Source organism: Apostichopus japonicus, chromosome 12 (assembly GCF_037975245.1).
Source record: "Apostichopus japonicus isolate 1M-3 chromosome 12, ASM3797524v1, whole genome shotgun sequence".
Taxonomy (NCBI): domain Eukaryota; kingdom Metazoa; phylum Echinodermata; class Holothuroidea; order Aspidochirotida; family Stichopodidae; genus Apostichopus; species Apostichopus japonicus.
Window position 1 is genome coordinate 490,495 of NC_092572.1, and position 16,687 is coordinate 507,181.

Genomic DNA, 16,687 nt, shown 5'->3' on the forward strand with positions numbered 1-16,687 from the left:
TTATTTACATCTTATTTATGTCATTTCTTCAGATGAAGAGGAGCAGGAGGTGGTTTGTGATCCTGAATATGAGAATGTTAACACCAATGCTGAGACTATGAAGGACTATGCCTTCAGTGAAGCGGCTGAAACCCACCACTCTTACACAGTGGACAACTTCCCACAGGTGACATCTAAAGAATATGAGAAATACATACAGGCAATGTTGAAACTACTGGTAGGAACAGAGACAGTCACAGAATGGATCACAAAGGGTTAGTTACGATGTCTATATAAGGGGTAGGGTACAGGGATCTTAAATCATCAAGGTGACATCTACAGAATATGAGAAATACATACAGGCAATGTTGAAACTACTGGTAGGAGCAGAGACAGTCACAGAATGGATCACAAAGGGTTAGTTATGATGTCTATATAAGGGGTAGGGGTACAAGGATATTAAATCATCAAGGTGACATCTACAGAATATGAGAAATACATACAGGCAATGTTGAAACTACTGGTAGGAGCAGAGACAGTCACAGAATGGATCACAAAGGGTTAGTTACGATGTCTATATAAGGGGTAGGGTACAGGGATCTTAAATCATCAAGGTGACATCTACAGAATATGAGAAATACATACAGGCAATGTTGAAACTACTGGTAGGAGCAGAGACAGTCACAGAATGGATCACAAAGGGTTAGTTATGATGTGTATATAAGGGGTAGGGTACAGGGATCTTAAATCATCAAGGTGACATCTACAGAATATGAGAAATACATACAGGCAATGTTGAAACTACTGGTAGGAGCAGAGACAGTCACAGAATGGATCACAAAGGGTTAGTTATGATGTGTATATAAGGGGTAGGGTACAAGGATCTTAAATCATCAAGGTGACATCTACAGAATATGAGAAATACATACAGGCAATGTTGAAACTACTGGTAGGAGCAGAGACAGTCACAGAATGGATCACAAAGGGTTAGTTATGATGTGTATATAAGGGGTAGGGTACAGGGATCTTAAATCATCAAGGTGACATCTAAAGAATATGAGAAATACATACAGGCAATGTTGAAATTACTGGTAGGAGCAGAGACAGTCACAGAATGGATCACAAAGGGTTAGTTACGATGTCTATATAAGGGGTAGGGTACAGGGATCTTAAATCATCAAGGTGACATCTACAGAATATGAGAAATACATACAGGCAATGTTGAAACTACTGGTAGGAGCAGAGACAGTCACAGAATGGATCACAAAGGGTTAGTTATGATGTGTATATAAGGGGTAGGGTACAGGGATCTTAAATCATCAAGGTGACATCTACAGAATATGAGAAATACATACAGGCAATGTTGAAATTACTGGTAGGAACAGAGACAGTCACAGAATGGATTACAAAGGGTTAGTTATGATGTGTATATAAGGGGTACAGGGATCTTAAATCATCAAGGTGACATCTACAGAATATGAGAAATACATACAGGCAATGTTGAAATTACTGGTAGGAGCAGAGACAGTCACAGAATGGATCACAAAGGGTTAGTTATGATGTGTATATAAGGGGTAGGGTACAGGGATCTTAAATCATCAAGGTGACATCTACAGAATATGAGAAATACATACAGGCAATGTTGAAACTACTGGTAGGAACAGAGACAGTCACAGAATGGATCACAAAGGGTTAGTTATGATGTCTATATAAGGGGTAGGGTACAAGGATCTTAAATCATCAAGGTGACATCTACAGAATATGAGAAATACATACAGGCAATGTTGAAATCACTGGTAGGAGCAGAGACAGTCACAGAATGGATCACAAAGGGTTAGTTATGATGTCTATATAAGGGGTAGGGTATAGGGATTTTAGGCACAGATTACTTTCTGGTAATTATAAGTTTAATTTAAAAGTAACTCAATAGATTAGATAAATCCAGTTACATTATTAAGTCTTATAGCTTTAAGCCTTCAGACTGAATGATGTATTGTAACCTATAAATACTGTCTATATCTTCCAGTCTTACAGCTTTACCACCAGACTGAATGATGTATTTTAACTTATAAATGCTGTCTATATCTGTAGGGTACAGGGATTTTAGGCACAGATTACTTTCTGGTAATTATAAGTTTAATTTAAAAGTAACTCAATAGATTAGATAAATCCAGTTACATTATTAAGTCTTATAGCTTTAAGCCTTCAGACTGAATGATGTATCGTAACTTTTTAAAAGTTCTGCAGACTATATCTTCCAGTCTTATAGCTTTAACCACCAGACTGAATGATGTATCGTAACTTTTTAAAAGTTCTGCAGACTCTATCTTCCAGCCTTATAGCTTTAAGCCTTCAGACTGAATGATGTATTGTAACTTATAAATACTGTCTATATCTGCCAGTCTTACAGCTTTACCACCAGACTGAATGATGTATCGTAACTTTTTAAAAGTTCTGCAGACTATATCTTCCAGTCTTAAAGCTTTAACCACCAGACTGAATGATGTATTGTAACTTTTTAAAAGTTCTGCAGACTATATCTTCCAGTCTTAAAGCTTTAACCACCAGACTGAATGATGTATCGTAACTTTTTAAAAGTTCTGCAGACTCCATCTTCCAGTCTTATAGCTTTAAGCCTCCAGACTGAATGATGTATTGTAACTTATAAATACTGTCTGTTTCTTTCCTGAAAGACCTTTTTGTTAATATTTTATTCCCTGCTAAACCTAAAGCGAATCTGTTTGTATTTGATAGGTCTAAGCATTAAACAGATGGAGAACCTTTCGATTCAGAGTTCCTGCTGGCAGAGACCTCCTCTCCTGGTAGATCCCAACATGGAAGGGGTTCATCTCCTCAGGAAATACATACAGCAGAGTAACCTGGTCAATATTGACATGTCTTCCAGGTACAAAACTTCTCAAATACTTTTAAAAACACTTTTTATATTGTATTTATCTGTCAGTCAGAAAAGGACGCATAGCTTATGAATATGACTTCAGCAGGAACTACATGTACTATACCAACAAGTAATTCTGGTTGCTAGAAATGAGAACTAGTAATGGTAATGTTATGTAATATATTTCATATGAAATACTTGTCATATAATAATGTCATATGATCCTTGTCATATGATATCTATGATGTCACATGATCCTTGCCATGTGATCCTTCTCATATGATACTTATCATATGGCAATGTCATATGATACTTGTCAAGGTGATTCTCGTCATATGACATGAATCATGAAAAAAGTCACATGATCCTTGCCATGTGATCCATCTCATATGATACTTATCATATGGTAATGTCACATGATACTTGTTACTGTGATCCTTTCTGATATGATACTTACCATATGGTAATATTATATGCGTCTTGTCATGTGACCGATTCATATGGTACTTGTCATTTCACAATGTCATATGATACTTGTCAAGGTGAACCTCGTCATATGATATGTATCATCAAAAAAGTCACATGACCCTTGTCATGTGATTTTGCTCATATAATACTTATCACATAATAATGTCATTATTTTTGCCATGTGATCATTTTCATATGGTACTTGTCATATATGTTAATGTCATATGATCCTTTACATATGACAATGTCACATGATTCTTGTTGTGTAATCCTTTCATATGAACTTTACATATGATAATGTCATATGATCCTTGTTATGTGATCCTCATATGATACTTATCATGTAGTAATGTTATATGATTCTTGCCATGTGATTCTTTGCTTATGGTACTTGTCATTATGTCATATGGTCCTTTTCATATAAACTTTTCATATGATAATGTCGCATGATCCATGTCATGTGATCCTTTTCATATGATACCTTTCATATGTTAATGTCATATGATGCTTGTGATCCTTTTGATTTGAACTTCTGGGATACTGTCCTATGATCCTTGTTATATAAACTTTTCATATTTCACATGATCCATGTCACTTGATCGTTTTTATATGGACTTTACATATGATAATGTCATATGATCCTTGTCATGTGATCCTCTTCATATGATACTTATCATATAGAAATGATTCTTGCCATGCAAGTCTTTTCATATGTTAATGTCATATAATCCTTGTCATGTGATCCTTTTGATATGAACTTGTGGTATGATAATGTCTTATGATCCTTGTCATGTGATCCTCTCCATATGATACTAATCACATAATAATGTCATGTGTTCCTTTTCAATGTGATCCCTATCATATCATTGTAGTATTGTGATATCATTAGTGTTTTCTTTTTTCCTCTTTTATTTTCTCTCTTTCTTGCTTTCATTTTGGATGTTTGTAGATGGTATGTATTCTTCCACTATCCAGTCTATATGTTAATAACACCATGTATGCACTCCATATATCTGTGATAATACATAGACTGCAGCTACAATGAGCCTGCAGGGTCTCTAAGTTTATGTTAATAACACCATGTATCCACTCCATATATCTGTGATATTACATAGACTGCAGCTACAATGAGCCTGCAGGGTCTCTAAGTTTATGTTAATAACACCATGTATCCACTCCATATATCTGTAACAATACATAGAATACAGCTATAATGAGCCTGCATGGTCTCTAAGTTTATGTTAATAACACCATGTATCCACTCCATATCTGTAATAATACATAGACTACAGCTACAATGAGCCTGCAGGGTCTCTAAGTTTATGTTAATAACACCATGTATCCACTCCATATATCTGTAACAATACATAGAATACAGCTATAATGAGCCTGCATGGTCTCTAAGTTTATGTTAATAACACCATGTATCCACTCCATATCTGTAATAATACATAGACTACAGCTACAATGAGCCTGCAGGGTCTCTAAGTTTATGTTAATAACACCATGTATCCACTCCATATATCTGTAACAATACATAGAATACAGCTATAATGAGCCTGCATGGTCTCTAAGTTTATGTTAATAACACCATGTATCCACTCCATATCTGTAATAATACATAGACTACAGCTACAATGAGCCTGCAGGGTCTCTAAGTTTATGTTAATAACACCATGTATCCACTCCATATCTGTAATAATACATAGACTACAGCTACAATGAGCCTGCAGGGTCTCTAAGTTTATGTTAATAACACCATGTATCCACTCCATATCTGTAATAATACATAGACTACAGCTACAATGAGCCTGCAGGGTCTCTAAGTTTATGTTAATAACACCATGTATCCACTCCATATATCTGTAACAATACATAGAATACAGCTATAATGAGCCTGCATGGTCTCTAAGTTTATGTTAATAACACCATGTATCCACTCCATATCTGTAATATTACATAGACTGCAGCTACAATGAGCCTGCAGGGTCTCTAAGTTTATGTTAATAACACCATGTATCCACTCCATATATCTGTAACAATACATAGAATACAGCTATAATGAGCCTGCATGGTCTCTAAGTTTATGTTAATAACACCATGTATCCACTCCATATCTGTAATAATACATAGACTACAGCTACAATGAGCCTGCAGGGTCTCTAAGTTTATGTTAATAACACCATGTATCCACTCCATATATCTGTAACAATACATAGACTACAGCTACAATGAGCCTGCAGGGTCTCTAAGTTTATGTTAATAACACCATGTATCCACTCCATATCTGTAATAATACATAGACTACAGCTACAATGAGCCTGCAGGGTCTCTAAGTTTATATTAATAACACCATGTATCCACTCCATATATCTGTATAATACATAGACTGCAGCTACAATGAGCCTGCAGGGTCTCTAAGTTTATGTTAATAACACCATGTATCCACTCCATATATCTGTAATAATACATAGACTACAGCTACAATGAGCCTGCAGGGTCTCTAAGTTTATATTAATACACCATGTATCCACTCCATATATCTGTGATAATACATAGACTGCAGATACAATGAGCCTGCAGGGTCTCTAAGTTTATATTAATAACACCATGTATCCACTCCATATATCTGTGATAATACATAGACTGCAGATACAATGAGCCTGCAGGGTCTCTAAGTTTATATTAATAACACCATGTATCCACTCCATATCTGTGATAATACATAGACTACAGCTACAATGAGCCTGCAGGGTCTCTAAGTTTATATTAATAACACCATGTATCCACTCCATATATCTGTAATAATACATAGACTACAGCTACAATGAGCCTGCATGGTCTCTAAGTTTATATTAATAACACCATGTATCCACTCCATATCTGTAATAATACATAGAATGCAGCTACAATGAGCCTGCAGGGTCTCTAAGTTTATGTAAATAACACCATGTATCCACTCCATATCTGTAATAATACATAGACTGCAGCTACAATGAGCCTGCAGGGTCTCTAAGTTTATGTTAATAACACCATGTATCCACTCCATATATCTGTGATAATACATAGACTGCAGCTACAATGAGCCTGCAGGGTCTCTAAGTTTATGTCAATAACACCATGTATCCACTCCATATATCTGTGATAATACATAGACTACAGCTACAATGAGCCTGCAGGGTCTCTAAGTTTATGTTAATAACACCATGTATCCACTCCATATATCTGTAATAATACATAGACTACAGCTACAATGAGCCTGCATGGTCTCTAAGTTTATATTAATAACACCATGTATCCATTCCATATCTGTGATAATACATAGACTACAGCTACAATGAGCCTGCAGGGTCTCTAAGTTCATATTAATAACACCATGTATCCACTCCATATATCTGTGATAATACATAGACTGCAGCTACAATGAGCATGCAGGGTCTCTTAGGAAATGTCAACAGGTAGATGATGTAGAAAGACCCAGTATTGTGTAAACTGCAACTACATTTATGTGGCCATCCTATGGTATAACAGTATACACAGATCTTGAACAAACTATGCTACCAGCATGACTTTAGAATTTGCGAAGCAAGCCTTTGATACCATTACTTCTCACAAATGTTGGATAGAGCAGATCAAATATGATCAGCATAAATCATTTTTCATGGTATTGTTTTTCATGGTACTGCCTGGTTTCTTGTCATTTTACAAGTTGAGGACGGGTGGTAAAAGAAATTTACTAACATCATCATTTTAGTTCCATACATGCATATTCATTTATAACCCCTCCCACAGATTCCTCCAATTTGACAGCCTTGATATTCATTGTACCTCTTTATCATATCTATTGAGATCATTTCAACTATTCCATCCTGAATTTCTGATTTTACTCTCCATCATGCTTTTGCAGGCGACATCAACATGTACAAATATATGTGAAAGAAACATTTGAATTGTAAGCATGTATTTGAAGTGTGATTTAACCTTTCTTCTGATGCCTTTCTAAAGCAGTGCCTTTCTAAGACAATGCCCTCTTAAGGCAATGCCCTTCTTAGGTAGCTCTCTTCTTAGGTGGCATTATTCTTTGACAATGCTTGTCTATGTCAGTGCCCTCCTAAGGGGAAAGCCCTTCTTAGGCAATGCCCCTCTTTGGCAGTGCTCTGCCTATTCAATGTTATGGCAATGCCCTTTTAAGGCCATGTCCTTCTAAGACTATCTTCTCCTAAGGCTTTGCCCTTGTAGCAGCACAACTGGAACAACTCGCACTTGGAATTAGACCACTCACATCATTTAAAAGTCAGAAAAGTTCTTATCGAAGAACAGAAAACTTGAAAATTTATTTCAAACTTACAGATAAAGATACTGAGTTAATCCTAGTTGTAAGAAGAATGCTTTTGAGTAACTATAACCTAGCCATAAATGAAAATTTTGCATTCTTGCAAGTGGATTTTTGAAAACTGATTTGGCAACAAAATGTGATGAAAAATTGGAACTCACCTTTAAATTGACTTAATTAACCCTATTAAGTTAGATATATTCTAACTTTACAATAATCTGTTTGTTGGTGTAAGTTTTTAATGAAGCTACTCTTGTCTTCTTGCACTGTTGGTTCTTCCATCTTGTCTGTTTATCAACACCTTATTCCAGTCAGTCTATCACTTTTAACAGTCGCAAGTCTACCCTAACCAGTCACAAGCTACTCTTGTCTTCTTGCACTGTTGGTTCTTCCATCTTGTCTGTTTATCAACACCTTATTCCAGTCAGTCTCTCACTTTTAACAGTCGCAAGTCTACCCTAACCAGTCACAAGTATATCCTAACCAGTCACAAGCCTAACAAGTCACATGTCTATCCTAGCCAGTCACATGTCTATCCTAACCAGTCACAAGTCTATCCTAACCAGTCACAAGTCTATCCTAACCAGTCACAAGTCTATCCCTCTTTTGCTGAGTGTCACTGCTTGAAGAGGCTATGTGTGCACTAAAATTCTGTAATCTTTGTAATAAACTCTACCCCAGTTTATACATGGTTCTACATATAGTAATTTTCAATAAAGAATCATAAATATATAAATTTCAATATATATTTAAGTTTTTGATGGATTTATCAAAACCTTTTTCAAGTAATGTAACAATTTGAACAATTCGAAAGTTTTACAATTACTTACCATCACATCCCTTGGAAAAGTGAAGTTTGCCAAAAAAGTTAAAAACTGTAAAACTTATAAATTTTTGCTTTGAATAACATTGCAGAACCTAAAGTTGATATCCATTGTGATTAAGCCAACATAACTAAGTAATCTTGCACTTTTTATTGGAATTCCTGCTAAATGTATATATTTGTATTTCATCAAATTCACATTCCTTAGTGTCAGCAGTTGATGCTTACTTCTGGTCATTTACATATCATTTGATTACATTTGCATGCTAATATCCTCATTGTCATTCTTCATTTCCACTTGCAAGCCATACGGAGAGTAAAATAGGGTATGTACTTCATATTAGTGATCTGTCTACGTATTTTATTTGCTTTCATCAAGTTGGTTGACCAAATTCTCTTTACATATACTTTGAGTGTTGAATATAAGTTGATTGGGATACTTTGAGTGTTGATTGGTATACTTGAGTGTTGAATATAAGTTGATTGGGATACTTTGAGTGTTGATTATAAGTTGATTGGTATAATTTGAGTGTTGGTTATGAGTTGATTGGTATACTTTGAGTGTTGATTGGTAAACTTGAGTGTTGATTATAAGTTGATTGGTATACTTGAGTGTTGATTATAAGTTGATTGGTATACTTTGAGTGTTGATTATAAGTTGATTGGTATACTTTGAGTGTTGAATATAAGTTGATTGGTATACTTTGAGTGTTGATTGGTATACTTGAGTGTTGATTATAAGTTGATTGGTATACTTTGAGTGTTGAATATAAGTTGATTGGTATACTTTGAGTGTTGATTATAAGTTGCCACTCAACCTTTAACTGCTAAATTAATTTCAGTGTGTCTCCAGTTGGGGCTGAATTATTTTCAGTGTGCCTCAAGTTAGGGCTGAATTAATTTCAGTGCCTCAAGTTAGGGCTGATTTAATTTCAGTGTCCAGTTGGGGCTGAATTAATTTCAATGTACCTCCAGGTAGGGCTGAATTAATTTCAGTGTGTCTCCAGTTAGGGCTGAATTAATTTCAGTGTGCCTCCAGTGAGGGCTGAATTAATTTCAGTGTTCCTCCTGTTGGGGCTGAATTAATTTCAGATAGGGCTGAATTAATTTCAGTTAGGGCTGAATTAATTTCAATGTACCTCCAGTTAGGGCTGAATTAATTTCAGGGTGCCTCCAGATAGGGCTGAATTAATTTCAGTGTGTCTCCAGTCGGGGCTGAATTAATTTCAGTGTGCCTCCAGTTGGGGCTGAATTAATTTCAGTGTGTCTCCAGTTGGGGCTGAATTAATTTCAGTGTGCCTCCAGTGAGGGCTGAATTAATTTCAGTGTTCCTCCTGTTGGGGCTGAATTAATTTCAGATAGGGCTGAATTAATTTCAGTTAGGGCTGAATTAATTTTAATGTACCTCCAGTTAGGGCTGAATTAATTTCAGTGTGCCTCCAGATAGGGCTGAATTAATTTCAGTGTGCCTCCAGACAGGGCTGAATTAATTTTAGTGTGCTTCAGTTGGGGCTGAATTAATTTCAGTGTGCCTCCAGTTAGGGCCGGATCAGACAGTCTCAGAGAACCTACCGTTTCTCTGAGACTGTCTGATCTGCCCAGAGCATTATCTCACTCGGCAGTCATAGCTGCCTGGAGTGCTGAAAGGCTCGGTTGAGTTACTTTTCCTCTGAACTGCACATAATGTGTTTAATATGAACAGAGGATAAGAAAATGCTCCTTAAGGACAGGGAGCTGTCTTAGGATTTTGCTTCTAACAATTTTTTGCCTCTCATGGCCCGTCCTAATGGCAGATTGCTAGTAACTCTACAAAGCAGGTGAATTCATTGTTTCCTTTATGTCAGATGGTTTGTCATACTGACTGTGTGTGACACATGCTATGCGTAACTTACCACTAGTGTTGAATGTGCAAAACATCACTTTAATAAGGGGTTAATCAACGGGTGTTAATGCTATCGCTGGATGCACTCGGGCTCCGCCCTCGTGCATCGCTTGCATTATCCCCCGATCGTGCATTAATCCTGTGAGTAACGCACGCTAGACCGTTGATTAACCCCGTTCATTCATACACTACCATTTGTGTGGGGGGAAAATCATAAAACAAAACATTTTTGGTTACATATAACCAAAGATTTATTAAAGTGATGCCCCGTAATTTTACCGTGCGTTACTCACAGGATTAACCACGGTCAGCTGACCTGAATGGACCAATAGGATTTAGGAATCTTTACTAAGTATGAATGAACAAATGTTTTCAATCTTTGCAGGTTCGATCCATCCATTGTAGTTCGCATTGAGAAGGCGATTTTGTCAGGACGCCCTCTACTCTTGATGAATTGTGAAGATGATTCCTTTGATAATATGGTGTCTCCATTGATTCATCATGCTAATCATGGCAGTGAAATCCAGGGACCTGAAGGTAATTGATGAAACCTGACTTTCTTTAACAAATCTAAACATGTGGTCTTACATGAGCATAATGAAGTACTGCAAAGCATTGTTCAAAGAGGATTGTAAAGAAGTGTGGAAATATAGGTCTCAGATGAAGTAAGTAATAAAGCATAGACATAGTTATGTAGTTTAATTAACAGGATTAATAATAGCTACTACATTAATACAATTAATCAACTGTGCGAAACTAAATTAAGAGCTCACTAATTGTTAAACATACCTGACTTACTTCCAACAGATGCCCGTCTCATCAAGTATTGTGGACGGCGATTGCTAGGGCATGAAAACTTTTGCGTCACCATGGCAACCACCAACAACCTGCCAAAGCTTAGTTCTAGAATAGCATCTAGTACTGTAGTGGTGAACTACTGCAGTACTCCTGAGACTTTAAAAGAAGAGTTACTAGACAGAGCCTTCCAGAGGGTCCTACCACATCTCTACAAGGAACGGCAAAAAGTCATGGCATCCTTGAAGGAACTGAGATCTACCATCAAGGTAAGAGATATCCTTGTAATTTGGATCTTCAGTAAGATTCTGGTGCACCTTCTTCATTTGGGGGGGGGGGGGGGTTAAAATGAGCCACCCATCACTACATCATTATTGAACAAACAGGAAAGATTTAGCAGATGTAGCAAAACTGGTAGGTCAAATAGTAGAAAAAAGTGGTGGGAAAAAATGTTTGCTTTTGTATACTAATTACAACCAGTTTGGTATGGCTCTAATCATCAGCCAAAGCTGTGTTTGTAAAATGACTGTAATCTTTTTCATCATCTCCGTAGACTCTAGATGACAAGTTATTGGTTGTGCTGGAAGGAGAGGTTGGCTCTAATGCTATCACCTCTCACACGGTCTACGTCTCTTCCATTGTGGACAATAAACAAGCTGTCTATGCCAGACTTCAAGAATTGGAAGAGATTATCAACACTCTAGACACCATCAAGGATGGTCTTCAGGCTGTGGCCAAGAGGGGTGCCATGTTATACTCTATTGGTAGCAGCCTACGGGGCATTCAGAGGGAATACCATCTCTCTCTGCCATTCTTTCTTTGGATGTTTGACCAGGCAGTAGGAGAAGATCCTTCTCATGATATCGTGGGAAGAGAGGAGATAAATGTAAGTTGTTAAGAGACCTATAGAGCTCTATATATACTCTAGATGGTTTCATTTAAACAGGCTTGGCACTTCAGTGAGGTCAGAGACAAGGTATCTTAGAACCATATACAGTATTATCTTGTACCTTAATTCCTAGTAGTTGGATTTATTGTCTCCATGTATTTTCCTTTTTATCCAGCATGGAGAAGACAGTGATGATGAGTCCATCCATCGGCCATCTCTCAGTGCCTCTACAAAGATCTCTAGGGTCTTGAGAGAGGAAGATTTACAGGCAGACCAAAGGAATGATGACACACAAGCAGAAGGACGTCACTTAAGTGACACAATAAGTAATCTTTTACTGTTTATCTTTGACATAATTGGCTGATATTATTGCAGCCCTGATTAAAAGCCTTCAATATAAAAAAAAAAATCAAATGCACTTGCCTGCCAACTACGCTGTGCTCATTTAAACCTGTTCTGAATAAGTTTAAACTGATAGTTTGAAATTGATCATTTCATTCTGCTCCATCTTTTCCCTCATTTACCTCCATCACTTTCCCTCCTCCATCCTTCTTTCCATCACCTCCCTCCCTTCCCTTCCCTCCATCCCTCAAATCCCCTGTGTACATACTAGTATGGGATATATAGTATGAGAGCATATAGGTAAGGTTATGATATGTGTAGTGCTAACAGGTTCTCTGGTGTTTCACTACACACATTTTCTTGAGTTTCAGTCTTTTAATTCTCTCTTTTGGCAAAGCTCATGTAAGATCCTGAATTTTTCTGTACTTTTTGTTGGCTATATAATATTTTAGTGTACCATGCTCTTGAGAAGCAAACCGTTACCTATTTATTTGATTTACTCCTCATTAGACACTCAATCATCACCAACCCAGGAAGAATCTGCCCCAAAGATTGACATACAGCTACCCCAAGTACAGGAGTTTCCATCAGAGGGAGTAGAATACAACAGCCTGTCAGCCAATCATATCAAACAATTAGTGGATTCCTTGACACAGACAGTATTCCAGAATGTCAGACAGTAAGTCTTACAATCATAGTAGTACTCTCTACTGGCTTTGAATGTGTACAAAGAGGTAATAGAATGCAACAGCCTGTCAGCCAATCATATCAAACAATTAGTGGATTCCTTGACACAGACAGTATTCCAGAATGTCAGACAGTAAGTCTTACAATCATAGTACTCTCTACTGGCTTTGAATGTGTACAAAGAGGTAATAGAATACAACAGCCTGTCAGCCAATCATATCAAACAATTAGTGGATTCCTTGACACAGACAGTATTCCAGAATGTCAGACAGTAAGTCTTACAATCATAGTACTCTCTACTGGCTTTGAATGTGTACAAAGAGGTAATAGAATACAACAGCCTGTCAGCCAATCATATCAAACAATTAGTGGATTCCTTAATACAGAAAGTATTCCAGAATGTCAGACAGTAAGTCTTACAATCATAGTACTCTCTACTGGCTTTGAATGTGTACAAAGGGGTAATAGAATACAACAGCCTGTCAGCCAATCATATCAAACAATCAGTGGATTCTTTGACACAGAAAGTATTCCAGAATGTCAGACAGTAAGTCTTACAATCATAGTACTCTCTACTGGCTTTGAATGTGTACAAAGGGGTAATAGAATACAACAGCCTGTCAGCCAATCATATCAAACAATTAGTGGATTCCTTAATACAGACAGTATTCCAGAATGTCAGACAGTAAGTCTGACAATCATAGAACTCTCTACTGGCTTTGAATGTGCACAAAGAGGTAATAGAATGCAACAGCCTGTCAGCCAATCATATCAAACAATTAGTGGATTCCTTGACACAGACAGTATTCCAGAATGTCAGACAGTAAGTCTTACAATCATAGTACTCTCTACTGGCTTTGAATGTGTACAAAGAGGTAATAGAATACAACAGCCTGTCAGCCAATCATATCAAACAATTAGTGGATTCCTTGACACAGACAGTATTCCAGAATGTCAGACAGTAAGTCTTACAATCATAGTACTCTCTACTGGCTTTGAATGTGTACAAAGAGGTAATAGAATACAACAGCCTGTCAGCCAATCATATCAAACAATTAGTGGATTCCTTGACACAGACAGTATTCCAGAATGTCAGACAGTAAGTCTTACAATCATAGTACTCTCTACTGGCTTTGAATGTGTACAAAGAGGTAATAGAATACAACAGCCTGTCAGCCAATCATATCAAACAATTAGTGGATTCCTTAATACAGACAGTATTCCAGAATGTCAGACAGTAAGTCTGACAATCATAGAACTCTCTACTGGCTTTGAATGTGCACAAAGAGGTAATAGAATACAACAGCCTGTCAGCCAATCATATCAAACAATTAGTGGATTCTTTGACACAGAAAGTATTCCAGAATGTCAGACAGTAAGTCTTACAATCATAGTACTCTCTACTGGCTTTGAATGTGTACAAAGGGGTAATAGAATACAACAGCCTGTCAGCCAATCATATCAAACAATCAGTGGATTCTTTGACACAGAAAGTATTCCAGAATGTCAGACAGTAAGTCTTACAATCATAGTACTCTCTACTGGCTTTGAATGTGTACAAAGGGGTAATAGAATACAACAGCCTGTCAGCCAATCATATCAAACAATCAGTTGATTCCTTGACACAGACAGTATTCCAGAATGTCAGACACAAAGTCTTACAATCATAGTACTCTCTACTGGCTTTGAATGTGTACAAAGAGGTAATAGAATACAACAGCCTGTCAGCCAATCATATCAAACAATTAGTGGATTCCTTGACACAGACAGTATTCCAGAATGTCAGACAGTAAGTCTTACAGTCATAGTACTCTCTACTGGCTTTGAATGTGTACAAAGAGGTAATAGAATACAACAGCCTGACAGCCAATCATATCAAACAATTAGTGGATTCCTTAATACAGACAGTATTCCAGAATGTCAGACAGTAAGTCTTACAATCATAGAACTCTCTACTGGCTTTGAATGTGCACAAAGAGGTAATGTGCACAAAGAGGTAATGTGCACAAAGACAGAATGTCTTACAATCATAGTAGTACTCTCTACTGGCTTTGAATGTGTACAAAGAGGTAATAGAATACAACAGCCTGTCAGCCAATCATATCAAACAATTAGTGGATTCCTTAATACAGACAGTATTCCAGAATGTCAGACAGTAAGTCTTACATTCATAGTACTCTCTACTGGCTTTGAATGTGTACAAAGAGGTAATAGAATACAACAGCCTGTCAGCCAATCATATCAAACAATCAGTGGATTCCTTGACACAGACAGTATTCCAGAATGTCAGACAGTAAGTCTTACAATCATAGTAGTACTCTCTACTGGCTTTGAATGTGTACAAAGAGGTAATAGAATACAACAGCCTGTCAGCCAATCATATCAAACAATCAGTGGATTCCTTGACACAGACAGTATTCCAGAATGTCAGACAGTAAGTTTTACAATCATAGTAGTACTCTCTACTGGCTTTGAATGTGTACAAAGAGGTAATAGAATATAACAGCCTGTCAGCCAATCATATCAAACAATAAGTGGATTCCTTAATACAGACAGTATTCCAGAATGTCAGACAGTAAGTCTTACATTCATAGTACTCTCTACTGGTTTTGAATGTGTACAAAGAGGTAATAGAATACAACAGCCTGTCAGCCAATCATATCAAACAATCAGTGGATTCCTTGACACAGACAGTATTCCAGAATGTCAGACAGTAAGTCTTACAATCATAGTACTCTCTACTGGCTTTGAATGTGTACAAAGAGGTAATAGAATACAACAGCCTGTCAGCCAATCATATCAAACAATCAGTGGATTCCTTGACACAGACAGTATTCCAGAATGTCAGACAGTAAGTCTTACAGTCATAGTAGTACTCTCTACTGGTTTTGTATGTGTACAAAGAGGTAAAAGAATTCAACAGCCTGTCAGCCATTCATATCAAACAATTAGTGGATTCCTTAATACAGACAGTATTCCAGAATGTTAGACAGTAAGTCTTACAATCATAGAACTCTCTACTGGCTTTGAATGTGCACAAAGAGGTAATAGAATACAACAGCCTGTCAGCCAATCATATCAAACAATCAGTGGATTCCTTGACACAGACAGTATTCCAGAATGTCAGACAGTAAGTCTTACAATCATAGTAGTACTCTCTACTGGCTTTGAATGTGTACAAAGAGGTAATAGAATATAACAGCCTGTCAGCCAATCATATCAAACAATTAGTGGATTCCTTAATACAGACAGTATTCCAGAATGTCAGACAGTAAGTCTTAAATTCATAGTACTCTCTACTGGCTTTGAATGTGTACAAAGAGTTAATACAGACAGTATTCCAGAATGTCAGACAGTAAGTCTTACAATCATAGTACTCTCTACTGGCTTTTAATGTGCACAAAGAGGTAATAGAATACAACAGCCTGTCAGCCAATCATATCAAACAATTAGTGGATTCCTTGACACAGACAGTATTCCAGAATGTCAGACAGTAATTCTTACAATCATAGTACTCTCTACTGGCTTTGAATGTGTACAAAGAGGGAGTATAATACAACAGCCTGTCAGCCATTCATATCAAACAATTAGTG

General features: G+C 37.0%; 1 protein-coding gene across 1 annotated transcript in view; it reads left to right on the forward strand.

The window, feature by feature from the left end:
* Positions 1–16,687, forward strand: part of LOC139977294 (uncharacterized) — a 152,880-nt gene that overhangs the window by 116,755 nt on the left and 19,438 nt on the right. The window contains exons 75-83 of the mRNA XM_071986581.1: positions 33–254; positions 891–928; positions 1,725–1,812; positions 2,734–2,884; positions 10,767–10,918; positions 11,189–11,445; positions 11,730–12,062; positions 12,241–12,391; positions 12,918–13,086. Of these exons, the coding sequence (XP_071842682.1) occupies positions 33–254; positions 891–928; positions 1,725–1,812; positions 2,734–2,884; positions 10,767–10,918; positions 11,189–11,445; positions 11,730–12,062; positions 12,241–12,391; positions 12,918–13,086 (1,561 nt within the window). The remainder of the gene's footprint in view (positions 1–32; positions 255–890; positions 929–1,724; positions 1,813–2,733; positions 2,885–10,766; positions 10,919–11,188; positions 11,446–11,729; positions 12,063–12,240; positions 12,392–12,917; positions 13,087–16,687) is intronic.